The 21,665-nt window shown below is 38.3% G+C and overlaps 1 protein-coding gene across 3 annotated transcripts; it reads right to left on the reverse strand.

Annotated features, from left to right (window-relative positions):
• Positions 1 to 245: 245 nt before the first annotated feature.
• pgm5 (phosphoglucomutase 5) lies at positions 246 to 19,575 on the reverse strand. Of its 3 annotated transcripts, XM_023344008.1 has the most exons (12): positions 19,473 to 19,568; positions 19,048 to 19,352; positions 15,829 to 15,991; positions 15,593 to 15,739; positions 15,350 to 15,475; positions 15,069 to 15,259; positions 14,205 to 14,359; positions 9,536 to 9,651; positions 6,019 to 6,154; positions 4,594 to 4,777; positions 1,098 to 1,235; positions 246 to 656 (listed from the first exon to the last, which is right to left on the reverse strand). In XM_023344008.1, exons 2-12 carry the CDS (start codon positions 19,303 to 19,305, stop codon positions 567 to 569), a joined length of 1,704 nt encoding a protein of 567 aa, XP_023199776.1. In that variant the 5' UTR covers positions 19,306 to 19,352; positions 19,473 to 19,568; the 3' UTR covers positions 246 to 566. The 3 variants fall into 3 exon arrangements, with proteins under 3 accessions (XP_023199776.1, XP_005794957.1, XP_023199777.1); XM_005794900.3 differs by having other exon boundaries at positions 19,048 to 19,570; XM_023344009.1 differs by lacking the exons at positions 246 to 656; positions 1,098 to 1,235 and adding an exon at positions 1,242 to 3,221 and having other exon boundaries at positions 19,048 to 19,575.
• Positions 19,576 to 21,665: the final 2,090 nt, after the last annotated feature.

Raw genomic sequence — 21,665 nt, forward strand, 5'->3', positions numbered from 1 at the left:
CAACAAGGAACTTTGAATATGATTTTATTTCCTTACAATCCGAATGTGCACAAAGGTTGATTTATGAGAAAGCTATAACTTTTCTTTCTCGTTTTGGTAAAGAAATTACTTATAATCTGTAATAACAAATTATATGTGCACTGTAAAATGTTCAATATTAGTAAAAGTTAAAAAGAAACAATCTTGTAAAATGAATAAGCTTCCACTGAGTAAGGTGTAATATAAAAAATCAAGAAACATTGATATTCTGTTGTCACTTTTGTGTTTATTGCTTTTATAGCTACCACTATGTAGCTACTGCATCATTTAAATTTGCTTCATGTTTATCAATATCTGACTTTTTATTGTGAACAAAAATGAACATAGATGTGCAGCTGTGACATTTTTGTCTTTGAGAGGCAAATTCCAGCACAAAAAAAAAATAAAAATTCTCGGGTTAATAACTGTTCCAAGCAAAGTGAAGCTGCAGAAATAAGTATAATTCATCAGTGTGGGCATGATAGATGCATATAACGTGTGTGTGGGCGTGGGCATGTGAGTGTGTATCTCCCTCATTCTCTTTTAACTCATGTGATGACGTTTGGGCCGCGCCGTCCTGTTCTCTCATGAATGTTGGAGATCTTCAGGGCGATGGCAATGAGAGGACCCAGCACCACCTGCAGAGAGAATAAAGCCCAAAGTAAATATGTAGGGAGATCATTGTTTCACTCTGAAATGAATTAAAGAAAGAAGCCTGGTTTTTATACCAACTAAACACCTCCAAACATTTCACAATACTGTTATTCCTCGGTGGTGGGAGCTTAACTCCTCTTCAACAAATGAATAAATAAAAAATGAGTAGCAAAATAAATAAATAAATAAATGGCAAATAAATCCATGGGTGATTTGTTTCTTATGCATGCATAATTCTTACTCTCTTAAATGTTAATGATCCATTCACGACAAAAACGTTCACAATCCTAAAGTCAAAACAAAAGGTTTTAATGAAGACAAAGTAGTTGTAAAGCGGTTTGCCCCTGTTCCAGGTTGCAGGTGAAAGCAGGAGGTGTGCGCAGGTCCTTCTGCGTGTGTAAACAGATAACACACAGCTCCCCTACCTGAGTCTCCCTGCTGTGTCTCTCAGGGTCTCTCTCAAAGCTCTCAGCATAAATGCGTATGGTGGCACCCGTCCCTCCACCGCTGCCGCTCATCCGAAACACAAGGCGGGAAGAGTCGGTGAAGATAATCCTTAAACCCTGGAATAAAATAATAATAATTAGAACCTTTTCATTATCTTTTTCCAATTAATTTAAATGAGTCTTTCTGACTAATATCTAAGTAATTTTCTTTGGTTAGCTACAGTATATAATTCAATTTACACAACATATATAAATAAATGCACTTTAACCAGGATTCCTTATATCTATTTTTACAGTTGCCTCCCTGATGTGCATTGGAAGCAAATTTCCTCTAGATGTCGCTGTCACTGTGCCGTTTGTTGGGAATGAGTCATTTTTAACCATGTTCAGCAGTTGAACACAGCAATATCCTAAAATGATATGGTCCTAAAAAAATTTCAACTATGATGCCAGATTTTTTGGAGCTACTGAACTAACTCCAGTTTTTTTTTCTTTCTTTTTTTTTTTTTGAGAAAAGAACATTCAGTGACCCGTAGTTTGTTGTCGTCATCTATTGAGCAAACAGGATTTTACTGTGATAGGTTAGTTAACCATTTCTCCTGCATAGTAACATAAACATAATAAGTTTACTTAAACCATTATATTTGAGAAAGAAAATTGTAAGGACTTCAACATTTGTTTCTGTGCTGATAAGTTTAACAACAGAATACCTTTATTTCATCTGTTAGTTTTTCAAAGATTTGTCAACAATATTCCCCACCTCAGGCATCAAAATGTAACAACAGTTCAGTTCAGTTTTATGGATTATTTTTAGAACAAAAGTCACATGGGCTCTCCAAGCAGTCAATGAGGGGAGAACATTTTAGACCCTTCGCTGATAAACAGAAACCTCTGGAAAACTCCAGTTCCTGTCCTTTATCATGACTCTGGATGTTAGGAGGGAAGTGGAAGCAAATGTTAAAAGAGAGTCAGTGATAATGAGAGATGTCCGCCTGTCTGTCTGTATCTGGGAGTGTGCCGGCTCATCTCTAACAATAGAGCAGCAGTTATCAGCGGGCCGTCAGACTAATGCTTGTTAAAAACACGATCTGCTGCAGTGCTCAGAGGCTACGTCTTTAAATGATGTGGATTTTTCAAAAGATATTCACACCCCATCAAGATTTTCCACATTTTGTCATGTTACAACCACATCTTTCAATGTGTTCAATTGGGATTTTATGTTTTTACGGACAAAATTTTGAGAAGTCTTCCCCACCTTACCCTGATACTATAAATAAAATCTAGTGCAACCAATTGTGTATGAAAACACCCTTCACCAGGCACAAAAATTGTAAATAAAGCCTACTTGTGTGTCATGTAATCTCAGTTTACATCTCAGAGGTTTGTTAGAGAACATTAGCGAACAAACAGCATCAGAAAGATCAAGGAACACAGCAGACATCTCAGGGAGAACGTTGTAGAGAAGTCTAAAGCTGGGTTAGGTAGAAAAAAAAACTAGCTTTGAACACTTCACAGAGCACTGCTCAGTCCAATATCTGAAAATGGAGAGAGTTTGGCACAGAAGCACACATACCCAGACAAGGCTGTCCACCCAATTGACAACTCTAACTAATGCATGCTATGACTTAAGAGGCAGGACAAAAAATCTAGTTGTTGAAAGAAAGTCAGTGTTCTCTGCTTTTAGTACCCATGTAGCTACAATGATTTGCTGAGAGATTTTGCAACCTTATGGTGATTAACTTAAAACATCAGGTGAACAACTACAAATCAAGTAAACATAAAAAAAAGCTGACCCGTGTAATGCAAATGCTTTCATCTAAGACAAGTTGATTATAAATTTATCTTTTGAAGAAAAGTGGAGATGAGAACTGAAAGATGAACATGTCGGTGCCACATTTCCCAAAAACAGACAGCTGATCTAGGGGCTTAAATCCATCCATTCTCTGTCTGATATGCAGACAATGCCAGATGAATTCAGTAGCCAACAACAGAAATGCTGCCATGCAACTGCAGTGTAAATCCTCCAAGCATTGTCTGGCACATTTCTGTTCGAATGCGTTTGTCTCTGCGCGCCTACTTCCTCCCCCCTCTGTGATGGAGACCCTGCAAGAGAGACAACAGCTGATATAATTTTGTCTTGGGAGGAATGTGAGTCATTAGGGGGTGACTGGGTTGCTGGGGATTTACCATTTCGGGGTGACTGACTAACTAGTGGCAAGACCTGCTGTATCCATACTGAGATGTGCTTTTGCTTTTGAAACCCTAAACTGAAAAGCTCAGAGTGTGTGCGTGCATGTGGGTTGACAATATTCTTGTTGGGAGGAACTAAACCTGCTGAAAGGAGATTGAGTAAATACTAGTTGTTGTAACATTAGTTTCTAAGAAATAAAAATGATCACACCTTTGTTTGCGTAATAAGAAAGGGAAAAGTAGATTGTGAAAACTTGAAAGACAGCAAGTGAGTTAAAAGGGTTGTGACAGGAAGGTTGTACTAAGCAAACATGTTACCAGTGTGTGTGGAGACCTAAACTGTATGCTGTGTGTATATAGACGAGTTTATGATTTAAAACTAAAGATAAGACGTGCATATCCAAACAAAGCCTCGCAGTGGGTGGTCTGTAGGGTGGGAAGGGCAAGTGTGAGACCTTCTTGGTCCCATTTAGATTTTTTAAGATGCTTTTTAAACATTTTATCTTGTTTCTCAAAAACCTTACCAGTATATACACAAACTTCATCAAATGTGGTCGAGTTGTGTATTATGAATGCAATTTTCATTTCACTTTCCACTTTTTATTTCTATGTTTTCAACATGCAGTTTGTGTCCCTTTTTAGTGACACTTTCATTGAAAAATGATTTTTGAATGAACAACCTTTGCAACTGGATTTATGTTTTCATTGTATAAAACATGAAAACATAAAGTCACCGATTTTCTTGAGTTTTAAAAGTTTTTGTATGAAAGAAATGCTGCCAATTCACATTTTAAAGTTCATGAAATACGTCAATAAAGAACTTTATTTATTTATTTTCAAAAGGGGTTAAAAAGTTAGAAAATATATTATTGCTTATTTAAGATGAGAACAGAAGTTAATAATGGCATTCACAAAATGCACTTTCTGTGGCTGTCTTTAAAAGAGCCTTATTTGTATCCATTACAACCACTGATGGGTCAACCGAATAATACTGTTTAGATTTTCATTATGGCAACTGTTAGGGTGGGATATATTAGGCCGTATCCAGTGAAAACCAGATGATAACTGCTACGTTTTTTCCCCTTTGTTACATATAAATATTGTGTATTTTACCAAAGACTACCTAAGGTTTTAATAAAACATTATTTGTTTTAACATTTTTGGGAGTTTTTTTTTTTTTTTTGTAGTTTGCAACTTTTTACAGTTTACATTTCTTCAGTCCTCAATTTTATCTCAACTTATTTTTTCATGCGACATCCTACATCTGGAGCTGTCTCACACTGACCTGGTTCCGAGCGACTGTCCCATCCACTGGGTCAATGTACTCAAAGTTCTCTGCCTTCTCCACGCTGTAGACATGATCTCCAACAGCAAACTTCTGATTGCTGAAAGCCTTGTCTGAGATTACGGTCTCTAGATCCCTCATCAGGTAAAAGGCTGCACGTGGGTCCAAGCCTTCATAGTCAAACCTGAAAATCACAAACAGACAAATGGACACATATATTCAAATGAGACATCGCTAGGCTCGGGGGGCTGAAAAAACTGAATTCTCAGAAATGATTAATGAGGGTGAATGACTTATATTTTTTTCCAAATGCTGACAGATGTTTTAAAAATCATGATCATGCATGGCCCTTATCCTAACTCATTTGTCCTTGCCATTTATGTCTTGTGGGAAATATTCATCAGTTTATAAAAACCTTCTGTGGGAATATGCAGAACAAAGCTAGAGCAACTATCACTGGGAACGCTTTCTGCACAAACTGTCACAGGGGAAAGGGTGAAATAAGGACAAATTACATCCAAGTGAGATGTTGGCCTACAGTACTTAATTACTGTAGGCCAACAGACTGGTAGGAGAATGGAAAGCATGGTTACTTAAAAAAAAGGGATGACAGGGGCTTTGGTAGTGAGCTTGGCCGAGCAATTCTGTTTTAAGTCAGAGATCATGTTATCAATAGCAACCAAAAATCAAGATTTTTAGCTATAATTTTAAACATCAGCAAATCAGCTTAGCATGCTGCTATTAAAATAGCCTTGGAAAAGCAAGAAAATGGCTGACATACTAGAATTATCTGATTAAAAAGCATACTGTGAGCTAACAGAATTAAGTTATGCTATGTGCTATGCTAACATCAACTAATATCCTTTTACTAAACCAACAGAACCCTATATTCCATCATTAGTCTCACCTTTTAACTTAGACAGCATTACATCTAATATTGTTATTGTAGCATTTGTGCTATCAGTTTCCATAAAATGCTAACATTACCTACAGCAGCAACATTAGCATTATGGCTAACACGTTAACATATGCTAAAAGCAGATTTTATACCATCACTTGCTTAAGATGCTAAAATTTGCAAACAGCAGTATTACAATACAGTGAACATATTAGGTTCTGTGGATCCTTTCTGCCACCAGCCACAACAAACTTGAACATACTTGGATTATGTGAGTTATGCAACATTTAATTTTTCTTTAGGATAAATAAAGTTTTATTAAATTGAATTCAATGTGAAATCTATACCTAAAATGCTGACATTGGCCTTTTGGATTTGAATTGCAAACATTTACTTGTTAGTTCACAATGCACTGAATTGCTCTTGAGTCATTGGCATAGCATTCATAATTTGACTGGAAAGATGAAAACACAACATTATCACTGCATTCAGAAACGGATGACTGAATGTCTTTCAGAGATCATCACCTGCAGAAGTAGTTGCGTCCAAATCTGGCCCAGTGTTCCCTGACAATCTGCTCCACGCCTTGTTTCCTGGCTGCTATGATGGACAACCATGCCAACACTGACCACAGGCCATCTTTCTCACGAATGTGGTCAGAACCTGAGGAAGAAAAGGAAACAGAATATCACATTTCTCAAGAAATTTGTTGTATGGTTTCAGACAAAGCATCCAAAGAGAAGCATTTGTCTCCCATAATCTTGATGTTAAGCAAACTATGGCGAAATAGCTTATGTTACTCTCATTAAGATAAATGGCAATATTTAAGCAAGAATGCACCCAATGAATTCCTTTAAAACATCTAGTCTAAACATCTAATGAGCACCCTGCAGGATGCTCGACTGCCCAATGCATGGGTGACTTCCATATAGCTTGAGGTCACTGACACAGAAAAAAATATTGACATTTTTGAGAAAGTCTGTGATAGATCCATGGTTACTTTAGTAAAACAATGCTAAACCATTTTGTTGACTTAGAACAGACAGGGTTCATAAACAACCTTCCTGTGTCAGGCTAGCCTGCCTGCAGCTTCTTTCCAATTAAAATCATACGTCTCATCTGATGTAGCAGAATGCTGAACATGGACTTAGACAAAATGGTGAGGGGCAAATTTACCCATAATCGGTCTCTGTTGGGAGTTACAAAGAGTGGCAAAAGACAACGCCAAACATGCCAACACAAGCAAGGTCTGCTGCTTCCACTAGATACAGACATTCACACACACCAAGAAGAAGATCACCCCCAAAGTCTCTTTCACAAGAAGGCTTTCAACAGAGACAGCTGCACCATAAAGGTATCTCAAAGGTTAAGAATGTGACAGTAATGTTTCCATGCTAGAGCTAGAAGTGGGAAAAGGACTCCAATGTTTATGGGTGTCTTTCTAAGTTCATTACATCTGTGAACAGAAAAAAAGCATCTTTCTGTCTCTTCTACTCTGTAAATTAGCCTATACAGTTATTTTCCTCGTCACGGACTGAAAAGATGAGAAGAACTGTTGATCCCTGTGTCCGGCTCCATCAGCGTACAGTTGTTAGGAAACTGACAGTTGTGATTATCTAAGCCCAGCTTTACTGTCTGTCTACCCTTTTGTCTGTCGCTCATTTTCAAAGAGGGTCACCCTGTAAAACAGATTGAAGATCTGTATCCTCAAAGCACAGCTGCACTCATTAATGAGCGCTCGTTGCTGCAGTGATTTTCTTTTTAGCTCAGCTCTGCCCCTTCATCACCTGCTGATAGATAGCCCTTAAAAACATGTTAACATAACTTTTCTCTAATGTTTTGACGAAAATATTTTTGCACAAACTCTAGCAGATGATTCATTAATAGTTTTGCTTTTTTTATCTTAAGATCAAAGGCCTGGATAATGAGAATCCCAGTGTACAGGAACGTTGCAGTTCATTCTAGTGAAGAGCGGGAGCGGAGCACAGCTCTAATGATTCACTCTGCAGGGCTCTCTCGCAGCTTTTTGCCTTACAAGGATAGACAACGAGTGAGCTCCCAAAATCCTCTGGGCTCTCAAACTCTCTGCTTACTTTCCTCTCATCTCGGTCGACACTTCTTCAGTTCAGACTCGGCCACCGTCTGTTTTCTTCTCTCATGTTCTCACCTCCTAGAATCCTTCTGCTTTTACCTTCACAGTTTTACTCTGTGATCCATAAAATTGAGTGGACCAGAAAAAGACAAAAATAGAAATGTACCCTAGTGGGTCAGATTTAGAATGACAAAAATCAACAGCAACAATGCTCATAATTTGCAGAGAATTTAAATTGTTAAAATATAAGTTAGAGTTAAAATCATTTCTGGCATCTACAGTGTGTTAACATGCCTCTGAATTTGCATTTACTAAAAAACATTTCCCGTGGGGGTCTGTCGGCATGTTGCGGTGATTCACGAAGCCCCGGTCTCCTTTTATAGCAGAGGAATGAGGATTATTTACACATGCGGTCAGGGTCACAGCCCTATCATCTATTAGAGTGCTCTGACCAGGGCTGAAGGCGACCAGGATGTACTGCTTACAACTCTAGACCTGAAATAGACTGAAAGAGAAGCAAAGCTACGACACTTAGGCTGACATACGATCACTTGCCCGTTTGGCTGTTCCTGCTCTGATAATTAGATCCCGTACAGTGCTTTGCAAAAGTGTTCATATACATACCTTGAACATTTGCACATTTTCCCCAATATACAATAACAAATGTCAATGTATGTTTCAGAGCTTATGCGGTAGAAGAACAAAAAGAGGAAAATAATTGTGAAGTGTAAGGAAAATGCTTTTCAAATCTGAAAAGTGTGGCGTGGTGTTCCCTGCTTGGATCCCTTATGTAAAATCTAACGTAGTCAATTGAACTCAGAAGTCAGTTTTGAACATCTCAGACCTCTGTTCAATCTATTAACCAAAAAGGTAAAAGGTATGACACAACTTAAAACTTACACTGTGACCTGGGAAAGGAGCAAAGCAGCCAACAGGCCCAATGTAACTCTGAGGGAGCTGTAGAGATTAATAGCTCAGGTAGACAAAGGTCAACTGACTAAACCTCCACTCCACAAACCTGACTTATAGAGTCAAGAGAAAAGTTCCTGCTTAAATTAAGCTATAAAAGTCTCCTTTGAAATATATATTTTTAAAAATGTAATGGACACAGGAATGGTGGAAGATGATCCAATTGGAGAAGACAAGAATTCAGCCATCTGGCCAACTGCAGTAACACAGTTTGGTGGAAAACTAAGCTTTGGATCCAAATGTATTGACAGGATTATTATTTATTGCATTCTAAAAATTCTGGCAGACAGGAAAGAAAATGAAGAATAATTGAAAGAAAGCCATTTCATCGTCTTTTTTCAGTATTTGCCACAAGCCATGTAGAGAACATAGCATGCATAAAAGGAGAAACAGGTGAAACAAAAATTTGAAATGTTGTCCTCAAAGCAAACAGTGAAAAACAAACACTTCTGGAGTCTAATCCTATGCTGGACTCTTAGGTCTTTGGATCTTTTGTTTCCACTGATGCAGAATGTCTTATGAAGTAGTATTAAACAATATAAAGCAGGAAAAAGACTTTCAGAAAACCTACGAAACTCTTGATCAAAACTCAGAAACTTTACAAGAAAGTTTATATCCTTAGATGAAAAACATATCAGATTAAAAGAGGTTGAAGACTTCTGCACAAATACATTTGGAGTAAAGTAAAAACAGCTCTGTAGAAGCTGGTCAGTGCAGTACTAAAATGTAGGATTGTTTTTAAGGCACCTTGACAATAGTTGATCCACTAGGGAAGGGGGTGAGGGGGATTTCTCAAGCACAAAACCTCACAAATTCTCCAAGCCAATCCACAGATTTGCATCTATGATCCGTTCTTTCCTGTCCAACAGTCCGCTTCTGCTTTTGTTTTTATTATTTTAACTGCACAAGACATTTTAGCAATCACAAATTTCTCTTTATGAGCCTTTTATGTTCGGAGTGTGTCCTTGTGTGCTAGATCGTACCAGTTCCAAAGCTCTCCTCCCCACATAGGGAACAGCGCCCAGAATCCATCAGGTTCCCAAAGTACCTCCAGCCTGTGGGAGTCTCATAAAGGGCCAGCTTCATGGCTTTGGCTACCCTACAAACAGCACAGAAGAGAGAGACACAGAGAGAGAGAGAAGCAAAAACAAAGTTTGTACCTTTGCTTTTATCAGATCAGAAGGGTGAGTCTGCAAGCAAATCCTCTGACCTTTCAAATAAAGCAAACCAAATGCTGCATGACAGCAGCTATCTGCCAACAGTTCATCCAACAACTTAATAAGGCAAAACACTGCAGGAACAAAATGAGTCAACCTTTCACTCTATGTGCTCTGAACACAGGCTACAGTATGTAGTCACCAAAAAACAGAAGAAAAGAGGGATTATGGGCCCGCATGTTTATACATCCTACAATGGGGTCATGAGGAGTGAGCTGTGTGTTTGTGTGTGTGAGTGTGTGTGTGTATGTCAAATATGTGTGAAAAGAAAGGCAAAGGAGAATCAGGGACGTTTCCCACAGCAAACCGTTTTTCCTATGAAACGTTTTTTTCTGTAAGAAGAAAAAATACTGATGTACAAAAATAAAGTCAGCGGAAGCAAAGAAATGCAAGAAGATGTTTAAAAAGAAGTTTTCATTTTTATGACATGTATGTGGTTCTTTCATGCTGTGAGAGAGAGCAATACTTCAAGCAGAAAACAAGGAGGCAAAATAAAATATAACAAAGTTTGGCTACAGTAGGAATAATAAAGTGCAACGTTATCATCAACATGATAACATGTTGCTACCCACACACCATCGATACGTTCTCTATGATCACAGCAGAATATAAACACTCATGCCTACTCCAAGACTTCTTGAAGCAATATTCAAACCAGCAAAACAGATGTTTCAACCAAACGGGCAAAAATGTAGACATGTCAGTTCTTGAAAACCTACTGGACTATGTCTGAATGTGGGTGGCTTTTAGGGTTTTTAAGTGGTGGTGAAAACATCTGCATAATAATCTTAGACGTAAATAAATCCCTGCAGTGTTCGGTGCAGTTGTTTACAAGTAGAAGGGATGAATTACCAAATATGAGTAAACCCGCTTGATCTCCCTCTGGGGATGCAAGCACTGGAACGGAAAGCCTGGCATTCCTTAAAAGAAAACAAACAGACCCCTCTGATGAGCCTGTGCCGTTTTAAATAGCACGTCCACTGGCCAAAATAAGCCAAGAGTCTCAATGCAGGAGGGTCGGCTTTCAAGCTAAATTACAGACAACAACAAAAAGTGTGAGAATCAATTCTCTTTTGCCCTTATAACTGCACTGATTGATTGACAAAAAAAAGTCCAGGACATAAACAGTTCACAGTTAAAGTAACTGCATGCCCCTTCGATCACTGTGGTGCGCTCAGTTTGAGCAGCTGATGAGTGAAGGCACAGCTCTTAATTTTGTCTTGAAAGAGGAGCTGTAGCTTGTTCCTTATCTTATTACACATTTCCAGCACCATCTTCAGGGTTGTCACTACCTCTTATGTTGCTCTGGTTTCAACAGTGGCTTGATTATATTGTCCTGCTGCACAGCCCCAAAATCAGGAGCCTTTGAGCCAAGTGAGCCTTTAGGGCGGGGAGGGGTATATCTGCTGTATAACCACCTTAAGCGTATTTGACAAACACACCATGCTATTTTAGTCGAGTAAACAATGTATGCCAAAGAGGAACAGTAGAAGGTTTCTATTTACATATTCAATCCTCTGGTGTTATTTTGAAACTAGTTTCCCACAATAGCAAAGGATATGCAATAAGATAAATGTCATGTGTGATTTTGTTACAGTGGTTGCCAAAAGTGCACGTGCATCTTTTAAAATTCACAGTTTTTGTGATGTAGGAAATGAGATCCGGATTAATCTTTTCAAAGGCAAAAGCAGAAACAAAAAAAAATTGGTTGCAAGGAAAATACTAAAAGATTAAAAAAACAACCAGGATGCATAATCATGCACAATCTTAAACAATATTTCGTCACCTTACAGATCTTCCAGATATAGTTCTTGATCTCAGGCTACACCATTTCAAAACTTATTTTCTTGTGGTTATGTTATTGATTTACTTAAAAAAATAATGCTTGGTCACACTGCAGAGTTGAAGAATAAAATAAATCAAAGGTTTTGGGTCAGATCTGGCAGGAAATCAAAAACTATTCATCAATTTTAACCAAAAAAGTGGTACTTCCATCACAATGCTGCTCTCACCATTTTTCACTGTGTTCATATTATTCCTTTGCAGATGTACAGTGTTGCTTTTTGTGCTGACAATACATTTTAGAATAATAGCCAAAAGTTCAAGTTTGATTCAATCAGACCATGACTGAATCAAGGCTTTGGGAGGTTTTTAGTCAGGCCTGGATGTTTTCTTTATAAGAAAAGTGTTTTATTTTACAGCCACACTCCCTAGGCCAGATATTTGAACAGCTGGTTGTTGTCATTATCAGGAAGTTTTTGCAGCTCCTGTGTCTTGTCTTTTAATTAATTCTGAAGGAATGTCCAGCTTAAGACAATATTGCCCACACTTCTGTTGACAAACAAAACAAGGAAACATTTTCAAGTTTTCAATGGTTTCATGAGTTGATAATACAGAGAACTCTAACAATACCGTTTGGAAGAGAGTATCACACATTCTTCACCATACGGTGGGCATAAGTGTCAGGATCTGTGTTTTTCTATGTGTCTTGAGTTTTTCTGAGTCTCTGTGCCGTCCTGTCTCCCCTTGATCATTCCCAGGTGTGTCTTGTTTCTGTGATTACTCCCTGTGTATTTAACCCCACCTGTGTTCCTTGTTCCTCGTCGGGTCCTTGTCAATTCAGTGTCGTATGCACCAGTCTGTTTTGCATTTAGCCTGTTTGCTACTGACGTTGAGCCCTGGCTTCCGCTCAGTGGTGCTGCCTGGTTTTGTGGACCTTTTGGACTTCATTATTAAAAATCATTTTCTCTCATCTACCTGGGTCATCTGCGTCTGCCTCACCACCTCACACCACCGTAATTCATAACAATAAGGTGCTTTTTAAATGACAAACCCACAGGGAGTCTTTGTTGCAGAATAGTTTACCGGTCTGATCGGATAAAAATGAATGGTTCCAGGAATAGTCTAAGTAGCTCTTAAACTCCATGTGTATTTTTTTAATGATAAAGCCACTGCAAACAACCAAATGTCATGTAGGTAATTTAATTTAATAATGCCAGTTGAAAATCCATGCCAGTGACTCAGTCCATCCCTACATTCTTGAAGTTAGGGCAAGCAGACGTTTCCTTCAAAATGTACATACTGCTGTCCTCTCCTCCATGACTGTATCAGCTGTTTCTTTTTCAGTTTGTGTCAAGAATGACACAAACATAGTCATCCCCATAGGGGTTAATATAGCTGGAAAAACATGTCACCTTTTCAGCTGATAAATTCCTTACATTTCTTGAGTATGACTGTACATTTTTCAAAATACAAACAATTGCATACAGAATGCACCCGGTTGCGTTTCTACAACACTGTGCTTGACTAGCCAGAAACACAGAGCAAGGGGGGAAATCTCAGTCGAAACTCCCAGAGACACCATCCTAAAAAGGCTCACACTTGGGTTGACTCCAACATTGCACACACCACACGACCAGGTATTTCAACACTTCCTGGAGTTTGTCAGAGACATGCAAACTTTTCCCTGAGTGTTACATTAGGAACATGAGAGGTAGCAGTGCAACTGAGAGTTGAGCAAAGTGAGTGTTGCAAGTGTAGTGGGTATAAAACTATAGGTATGTGCTGCTTTATGAGAGCACAATGCAAAGGAAGGTAAATTATTCTAAGGGATATTTCTCTTTTTGAAGTACACAAGAAGTTGCATAAAGGCATTGCAAAGATGAGAAAATGGGCTAGCATTTTTCTTTTACTCATTTTTGTCTCTTTCTTATTCAGCACAACAAACACTGTCTCTAAAACCACTTTGAAGCTTTTAAAGGTCAAATTTTAAATAAATGCAGAGCTTTTCAGGTATTTCATAAATATGAAGGTCCACCAAACACAAAAGGATAAGATCAAATATGGTCTTGCTGACAGGGACAGGACGTTTGTATTAAAGCAGGACATGATCTAAAGTTCTTGTTAAAAATTCTCAGTAAGAGTTGAGGTGGTATCTACATTTAATTGCAGAACATCGGCCACTCATCACAGTTTTAAATGACAAAGACTAAGATTTTTTGTACAGTTTGCAGTCAGTAAATTAGATTTCAACTAATCTTGTTAGAAACACTGTTTTGTGAGTATATTTATAGGTCTGACTGTCTGACTTGTATCCCTTCTGATTAGTTAACTCTATAACAACCTGTTTTCTACAGGCAGCACTCAGAGGAGAGCTCCTCTGGGACTTCTCCGGCTGAGAAAAACATTAATGGGGATAACTTTAGCTTCATCGCATGCGTTTACTCAGCACTCTTTGCTCGACTCTTGTTTTAAATGACAGGCAGTATTTATGGACAGAAATAAAATCAAGGGTTTGTAGGAAAAGGATTTTTATGTGAACTCAACATGGTGAGCATCTCTTTTTCAGATTTCGAGCTTCTTAAGAGTTCGTGTAAAAAGTCATTGTATCCTCAGACGACTCCTTCCTTAGTGTGGGTTTGTGTGTTTGCTGTACCTGTCGAGGGCTGCGCTGGTGGCCATACTCCTAGCAAAGCCTCTGGCGCCATGTTGTCTGAAATAAGGGATGGTGGAGAGGTTCGCAGCTATGACTGCAACCGAGTCCGAAGGGTTCACAAAGAAGCCGTTTTCTCCGAGGATCATGTACCGGTCCTGGTACAGACACATCATGCAGAAAATTAGGAGTCACATTTAGATAATACATATTATCTTTTAACTTCTTTTAAACAAAAACGGTAAAAATTATATGCATAAAAACGAATCATCAACAAACAGATAAGGTCTTTGATGCTCAGACACTAATTCTGCACTATGAAACTTGCTCCTTCTGAAGTGTATTTTAGGCATGACCTGGGCAAGCCATCTGACTGTCATAAATACTTACTAACTCACCAAACATGTAACTGAAAATATTCCCTCCATTTATTTATACCATTCACTCTCTGCTTATTAAACACAGGCTTGTATAAAGCTAAGAATGAGATATGACTCTGTATTCCTCCATGCGGGGCATGTTAGGGGAAACAACAGGTACGTTTCAATAAAACAGAAAAGTCTAATGAAGGAGCATTCACCCTGTCAGATCTTTGAATAATAAACAGCATAGATATGATAGAAATTTCATTACGATGTGATGAACAGAACAAATTTTTGCATTATTATTGACAAAACCTCATTGGTTTTTCTGCCTTTATGAACAAGCAAACAATTAAAAATAAGCATTAATTTCTGTTTTAGACCTGGAGGCAATGTGAAAGTGATTCCTGTCTCTGTCTGACTTAAAATAGTCAAGTCTGATCACTATCAGGCCTGCAGCTGATTTAGAAGCCAACAAGTTGGAGTGTTGATATGAACACCTTACCCCATCTGCATCAAATGCCGCTCCAAATCCAAACTCGCCCCCTTTCATAGCGTCTACCAGAGAGGTGGCGTAGGTCAGGTTAGGCTCCGGTGGTCGACCACCAAAGTCCTCTAGGGGGATGCAGTTGACAGCAGAATTGGCCGGTGCCCCAAGCTCGTCACACAGAATCCTTCTTACATAGGGACCCATCACTATGCCAACCAACAGAGGGAATATGTAAAGCAACTAGTGAAATTATCTCGATTTATTGTAAAGTTTATTACACTGGGTGCCTAACTCACCTCCATTCATGGCATCTATGTGTATCTTCAGCTGATCTGGTCCTGTGAGGAGACTTTTAATGGCAGAGAAGTCATAGATGTTTCGCAGCATTTGGAGGTAGACTTCAACTGAGTCTACAATCTCCACTGTAAAGACAGAGGAAACTATGTAGGACTGTGCAGAATCGATTTCTGACTTATCTCAAATATATATTATTCCACTTAGAGGAGTATATATTTGCACATCATGCATGAGCTTTGTACCTCTAAAAGGTTTGAACTTGTTCTCAAGATCAAACTCTTGTCTTCCAAGCCTTGAGAGATCAATGCGCAGTTCTGGGCAGATGGCATACTCCTCCAGAGTCCGACTCACCTGAGAGATTCTCTCCATCACCGTGTCAGTAGACGGCCCTTCCAGGCAAAATTTTGATTCAACTTAACACCCAAAAACCAATGATTTCAACTACTTCTGATGTCCAAAACAAATGCAAAGTCTTCACCTCCGTTAGCCACGTTGAACTTAATTCCAAAGTCTCCGCCAGGACCTCCGGGGTTGTGGCTCGCCGTGAGGATTATTCCACCAATTGCCTTGATTTTCCTTATGATGCATGACACAGCAGGAGTGGAAAGAAGGCCATTGAGACCGATTACCAGCCGACCAATCTGAATGGAAAAGATGGCCATTAGAAAAAAAAAACATCTTAATTTTACTTGTTATACAGCACTTTGAGAACCGCTCATCCCCTTGAACACTTCCAGATTTTGTTGCGCTACAATCTCGAACTTCACTGTATTTTGAGGGGATTTTATGAGATAGACATCAAAGTGGTCCATAGAACACTGAAATTATAAGTATGTATTTTCAATGAGTTTTTTTAAGTGATGTGAAATAAAAGAAAATGAAGATAGAAATGTGAGAGGCAAGGAAGGAAGGAGTGTGGAAGTTTTTTTTTATAACAATGTTTCTAGACATTTTTTGTTGAGATTTTACAAAGACCACCACAAATTTATGCATAAATAGGAAGCAGAAGGAAAATGACACAAACTTTCAAACTATTTTTTTTTCAAATAACAAAAATAAATGTGGTTTGCATGATTAATACCCACCAACATGCATCATAGTATGATTTTGTGTCCAGGGTGGATGGACAGCGGTAGTTTTTCAATAAAACATTTGATTTTGCATGCCTTTGACCAGAACACTCCTTATATTTGCTGTGTCCTCTTCATCACTTGTGACAAACCATGACCAATTTTCGTTCAACAACTGCTTTATTCTTGCTGCTCTGACAAATGTCCTGTCATGAGATTCATCCACCAAAGTTGTGGATCTCTTTATTTCCTCCAGAGTTACTATGGTCCTTGTGGCCGCTTTTCTGGTTAATGCTTTCCTTGGCCAACATGTCAGTTCAGGCTGATGCCAAAGTCTTGATAAGTGATGGATCAAACACAAATAGATTTTTCAGAACTTTACCCCAGACCTGTCTGCAGATGATACCATTTCTTAACTCATGCTCTCTAACAAACCTCTAACGTCTTCAGAAAACAGCTGGTTTTATCTCTTTCTCTCCACTTCTCAATTATGAGCTACTTTGTTGGTCTGTCACTAAAAATACAATAAAAGTTTTGTAGTTGCAATATGACAACATTTGAAAAATCTACTGTTAACACTTTAAGAAGGCACTCTATAATATATATATTTACATAAAAATCTCTGTTTTGACCCAAAAAGGTTAAAAAGAAAGAGCTCCCAAAATTGTATCACTTTACAGGGACTAATTTACAGTTAGCTTTATCAAGTAAATGATCTCCACCCAAGTGGGTGCAAAAATATCAAGGCCACACTCACTATTTATACTTTGCATGCTACTTATAAAGTGCTAATACCTACATCCTACACATCAGCCGCTCTAAATAAGAGTTCCCTCAACACAAAGGAATTCATCCTCCTGAGAAAAAAATTGATTTTATAAAGGATAGCTTGGGGTAGTGAAAATCTGAATTGGTGTGAACTCGGCTATGAGTGTAAATTAGAAGGGGATGGAAGGCCTGGGTTTGTGTGCCAAGTGGTGATGCTTCATAGTTGGGTCTTTTCCACACTCTGTGACAGGGGTATCCCCAGTGTGTACAGTTCAGCTGTGGAGAGGTGTAACTGGGCTGCGGGGGCGAGCTGCTGGTGTGGCCGAACGTAGGCAGGAAAAGGAGCAGGATGGATGGAAGTGCTGATAAGGCTGACATCAGGAGACATTTGGCCAAGGTCAGCAGAAACATAAGGACTGATGTCAACAAAAAATTATATTCCCTTTTGCTCTTTTTTTCCTTTGGAAATAGTCCAAGGTAAACTTCTCACAGCACAGAATTTTGGAAGCAACTTGGGGAGTTTCCTCTGAGTTTTCTTAATCTCTCGTCATATTTTTGCAATCAACAGCTGACGTTATTACAAGTTTCTTCTTGTTCTGTAAGTGTTCTCTAAGACACCTTGGAGACCTTCACATAACAGTTGTATTTATGTTGACATTTACTTACACAGATGAGGACTCTGTTTAACAATTAAGATAATTTTTTACTACAATTTCTTGCGCTAGATTTTATTTGTGTCATCTAATCTGAGTTTGAGGACAGACCAAAGTCCAAGTTGTAGGCCAGGAGGATTATGATAAAGCATATTTAATGAAGAATAAAAAAAAAAAACACGTAAGGAGTCAGGTCACCAGACCAACAAAGGGAAACCAAAACAACAGTGCAAAAGCAAGAACCCAGCAGTGTGTGAAGGAGAATAAGGAGCTTAAATACTGAGAAGGATGATTACTAGACGAAGAAAAGACTGGAAACAGAACGAGGCTGTGAGGAGAGACTAAGCAGGAAGGTTGAGGAAAGGAGGTAAATGAAAATGAAGAGAGAAGAGGAAAAAAATAGCCAAGGGAGAAATACTGAGCAAAAGATAAGGCAAGAATGAAAGCATAAGCAACTAAGTGATCAAAAGTGGAAACAGAAACAAACTCAAAGACAAGATCATGACAGTTTGGGATTATCAGAATAAATATGTCACTTTTTTTTTTTTTTGGTTGTAATTTTTTCTTTTTGAAAAATAATGTTCTTTCCACCTCACATTACTCACTACTTTGTATTTTTTCCCCCTCCACATTCCTTAACGAACACATTTATTATAAATAGGGTAACTAAATGTGAACCAACCAACTGTGACACAATGTGGGACATGTGCTGAAAGGTGGTGTGAAAATTTATGTTTCCAGCCTAAAAATAAACACAATCAACAGGCCAAAGTCCTTTAACACTGAAACACACAGCCTGATAATCTCAATCTACTCATTTACTTTTAGTGTAGCGATTGCTTTTCATAGCATTTTATTATTATTATTATTATTATTATTATTATTATTATTATACTTTATATTTATTGATTAATTGTATAGCTTTTGGGGGGATTTCATTGGTTGTGGTGTCTCCAGGATTGTGTGAATCCATTTAGATTTTTTATTTTTCTAAATATTTGCCTTTGGGCGTTGGAGACTTCCCTGCTTTATTCATTTATTGGATATTAGCCAGATATTAGAACACAATTTATTCTTATGTGCTGCTTAAAAAAACGTAGAGCCAACAATTAGGTGGGACATAGTTTAAACTTTGGACCAAATGACTTAAGTACTGCACGCCCAAATGACGTCTAATATTTAGTGAACTTCTCCAGCTCTCCTTACCCCATTGGCAGCTGCCATCTGCACTATCACCTCGATGGCAGCCCGGCTGAAGTAGCGACCGTCGCTGCCCACCACCATGGTGCAGCCCTGTCTGTCCCGCAGGTCGATGGAGGACAGGAGGCTCTGGATGTAGTTCTGCAGGTAGTTCTTCTTCCCCTCAAACACCGCAGTCTTCCTCCGTAGCCCGTTGGTGCCGGGCCGCTGGTCCTCAAAGGGAGCGGTTTGGACCGTCACCACCGGGATGGGGCTCGTCTCCATCCTCCTTCTTGTTTTCTATCGCGACCCAGCGGGGCTGAAGCAGGCGGCTGGGAATAACCGATCACGAAGTAAAAAAAAAAAAAAAAATTAAAGTTGGAAAACAAAAAATTGTGGAGTCCAGGTGGCTGCTTACAGCTGAGGAGGAGAACGAAAAAGTTTATTTTCACCTTGACAACTTAAGCCAAGAGAGGAGCATCCCTCTATCCAACTGCAAACCTCCCTCTTTTCCTAATAAGAATGAACAACTGACAACAAGAGGAGAGGAAAAAATCAGGGAGGGACTGAGCTTTCAGTGTTACAATCAGCTGAGCCTCACGCCAAAAATAGACATCTGACTGAAGGGAGTAGAGGAATTGTGCTGGGGCCCGGAGTGCAACCGGACACTATATCTGTGTCTGTACTGTCCTGACACCCCGGTGAGAAAACACACTTAAAAAACAAGTGGTTAGACCTTAAGCAAAAAAAAGGAAGTGTCACGTTTTGATTTAGGTGGTGAGGCTCTCCACCCAGAACGGCACTGCCTAGGGGCCCATAAAACGAAATATTAAAAATCATCAAGTTTTTTGCACCAAAATGAGTCTTCTACAGCTTATTTGCAGGTCCAATCATTACAAATGGGCACCTATAGAATAATATTGTTATTCACCTCAGGTGACCAATGGCCCTGAAGTTGGTATCTAATTTCCAACTTGAGATTTCAGCCTGTGTTAAAGGCTTCCTTCTGTATGGAGAGAAACTGCACTCATTTTAAAAATGAATTGTTGGTCATACCTGGTCATCTCAAACAGTCTTCAAAGCACTATTTAATATTTATTAGTCCTGTATTCTATTGTTAAAACACAAAACTAGCCTTTTAAGAGCTCTTTTGGCATTTGGATTGATCTATTCTTCACTGTTTGCAGATGTTTGAAACATAGTTTCATTTATTATTGTTGGGTAGAGCTCCTTTGGTGGTGAGATCAGTGTAGCTGGTTCTGTGTAGTGTTTGAATGTAGAGGAAGGGACTTCCCCAGGACAGCACTCATCCAAGAACCACTTATGCCTATAAAAATGTAAATACTTATTACTTACATTTGAGTGAATATTTCTTTGCAGAAATTTTGCAGTTTTACAGCTAATAATAGATGCGTATACCTTGCCAATATTTTAACAATTTTTTAAATAAGTAGTCAAACATACAGTAGCTTCCTTAACAGTTAAGACATCTGGGTTACTTATCTCCTAAAGGACTGACAGGTAGCAAGAATAATAAAGAACCACCATCAACACAAATAAGTCATTTTCACTGTGATATTTTGGTTTAAATAAACTCTCAGATGTAGATAAATGTAAGTTAGACAGACAGAGTGAGCACCCAAGAAGTTGTTCAACCTCAAAATATGTGTGGGAGAATATAACAGTCCGCAAGGCGTGATGGATCTAACAGTGAGGAATATAGCTGTTTTAATTATTTTATGTCATTCACTTCTGTAAAAGTTAATGCAACAGCCTTTTTATTTATAATTTTTATTTTTTTATTTGTAACCTCGCCGCTCATCTTCAAATCTATGCATCTGTTTTAAGAAACAGTGCTGCCTAGTGGACGCTTAGAAGAAGTGCATCTTTTTTTCTGTTCAAATAAAGATGCATTCTTCATATTGGCTAAATGATTTCATGAAACCTAAACAAAACAAAAGAGTTTATACAAATCTTGCACTACGCTGTCTTATTGACAAATAAAGTAAAAAAAAGAAGGATGGCAGCTAAAACTTTAAGAAAAGGCTGGTAAAGACATAACGGAAATCTAACAACCTGTGTAGCCAGGATGCAGGTTAAAATTGTTTATTAATGTTTCTGTTACTTCTTTAGCATAAAAGCATGAAAGTACCAACTTCAGTTCTTTCTTTTTTTCATTTTTGTATTTCAAACTCCATCATATTCGCGTTTGGAAATATTTTTTGATATTTAACTGTGTCGTTTTTACTCTGTATGTTTTTGTTTATGAGTAGGCCTCTGTATGTGTTTTATATTTGGTCATTGCTACCAATGCTACTACATTCTAAAGTAGTAAACACAACAAATATATTTTTAACTTTTCTCCCTTTTTTCCACATCAACCAAGTAAAAACCAACTCAGAAAAATATTTTATGAAACAAGAACATTTTAATCATAAATACACTTTTACAGGTTTTTTTTTAAATCCAAATTTCATATTTGTTTTTTGTTTTTTTTCCAAATCATCACGAAACATACTTCTCAAACATTTATTTTGACACCCTAATTGGTAGGAAAACAACAAAACGGCTCTTTTGTATCACCATCCAAAATCACAGATATATTATCACTCTTCTTATTTACATTACTCCCTTTAAAGCTAAAG

This window comes from Xiphophorus maculatus, chromosome 12, assembly GCF_002775205.1.
Source record: "Xiphophorus maculatus strain JP 163 A chromosome 12, X_maculatus-5.0-male, whole genome shotgun sequence".
NCBI lineage: Eukaryota > Metazoa > Chordata > Actinopteri > Cyprinodontiformes > Poeciliidae > Xiphophorus > Xiphophorus maculatus.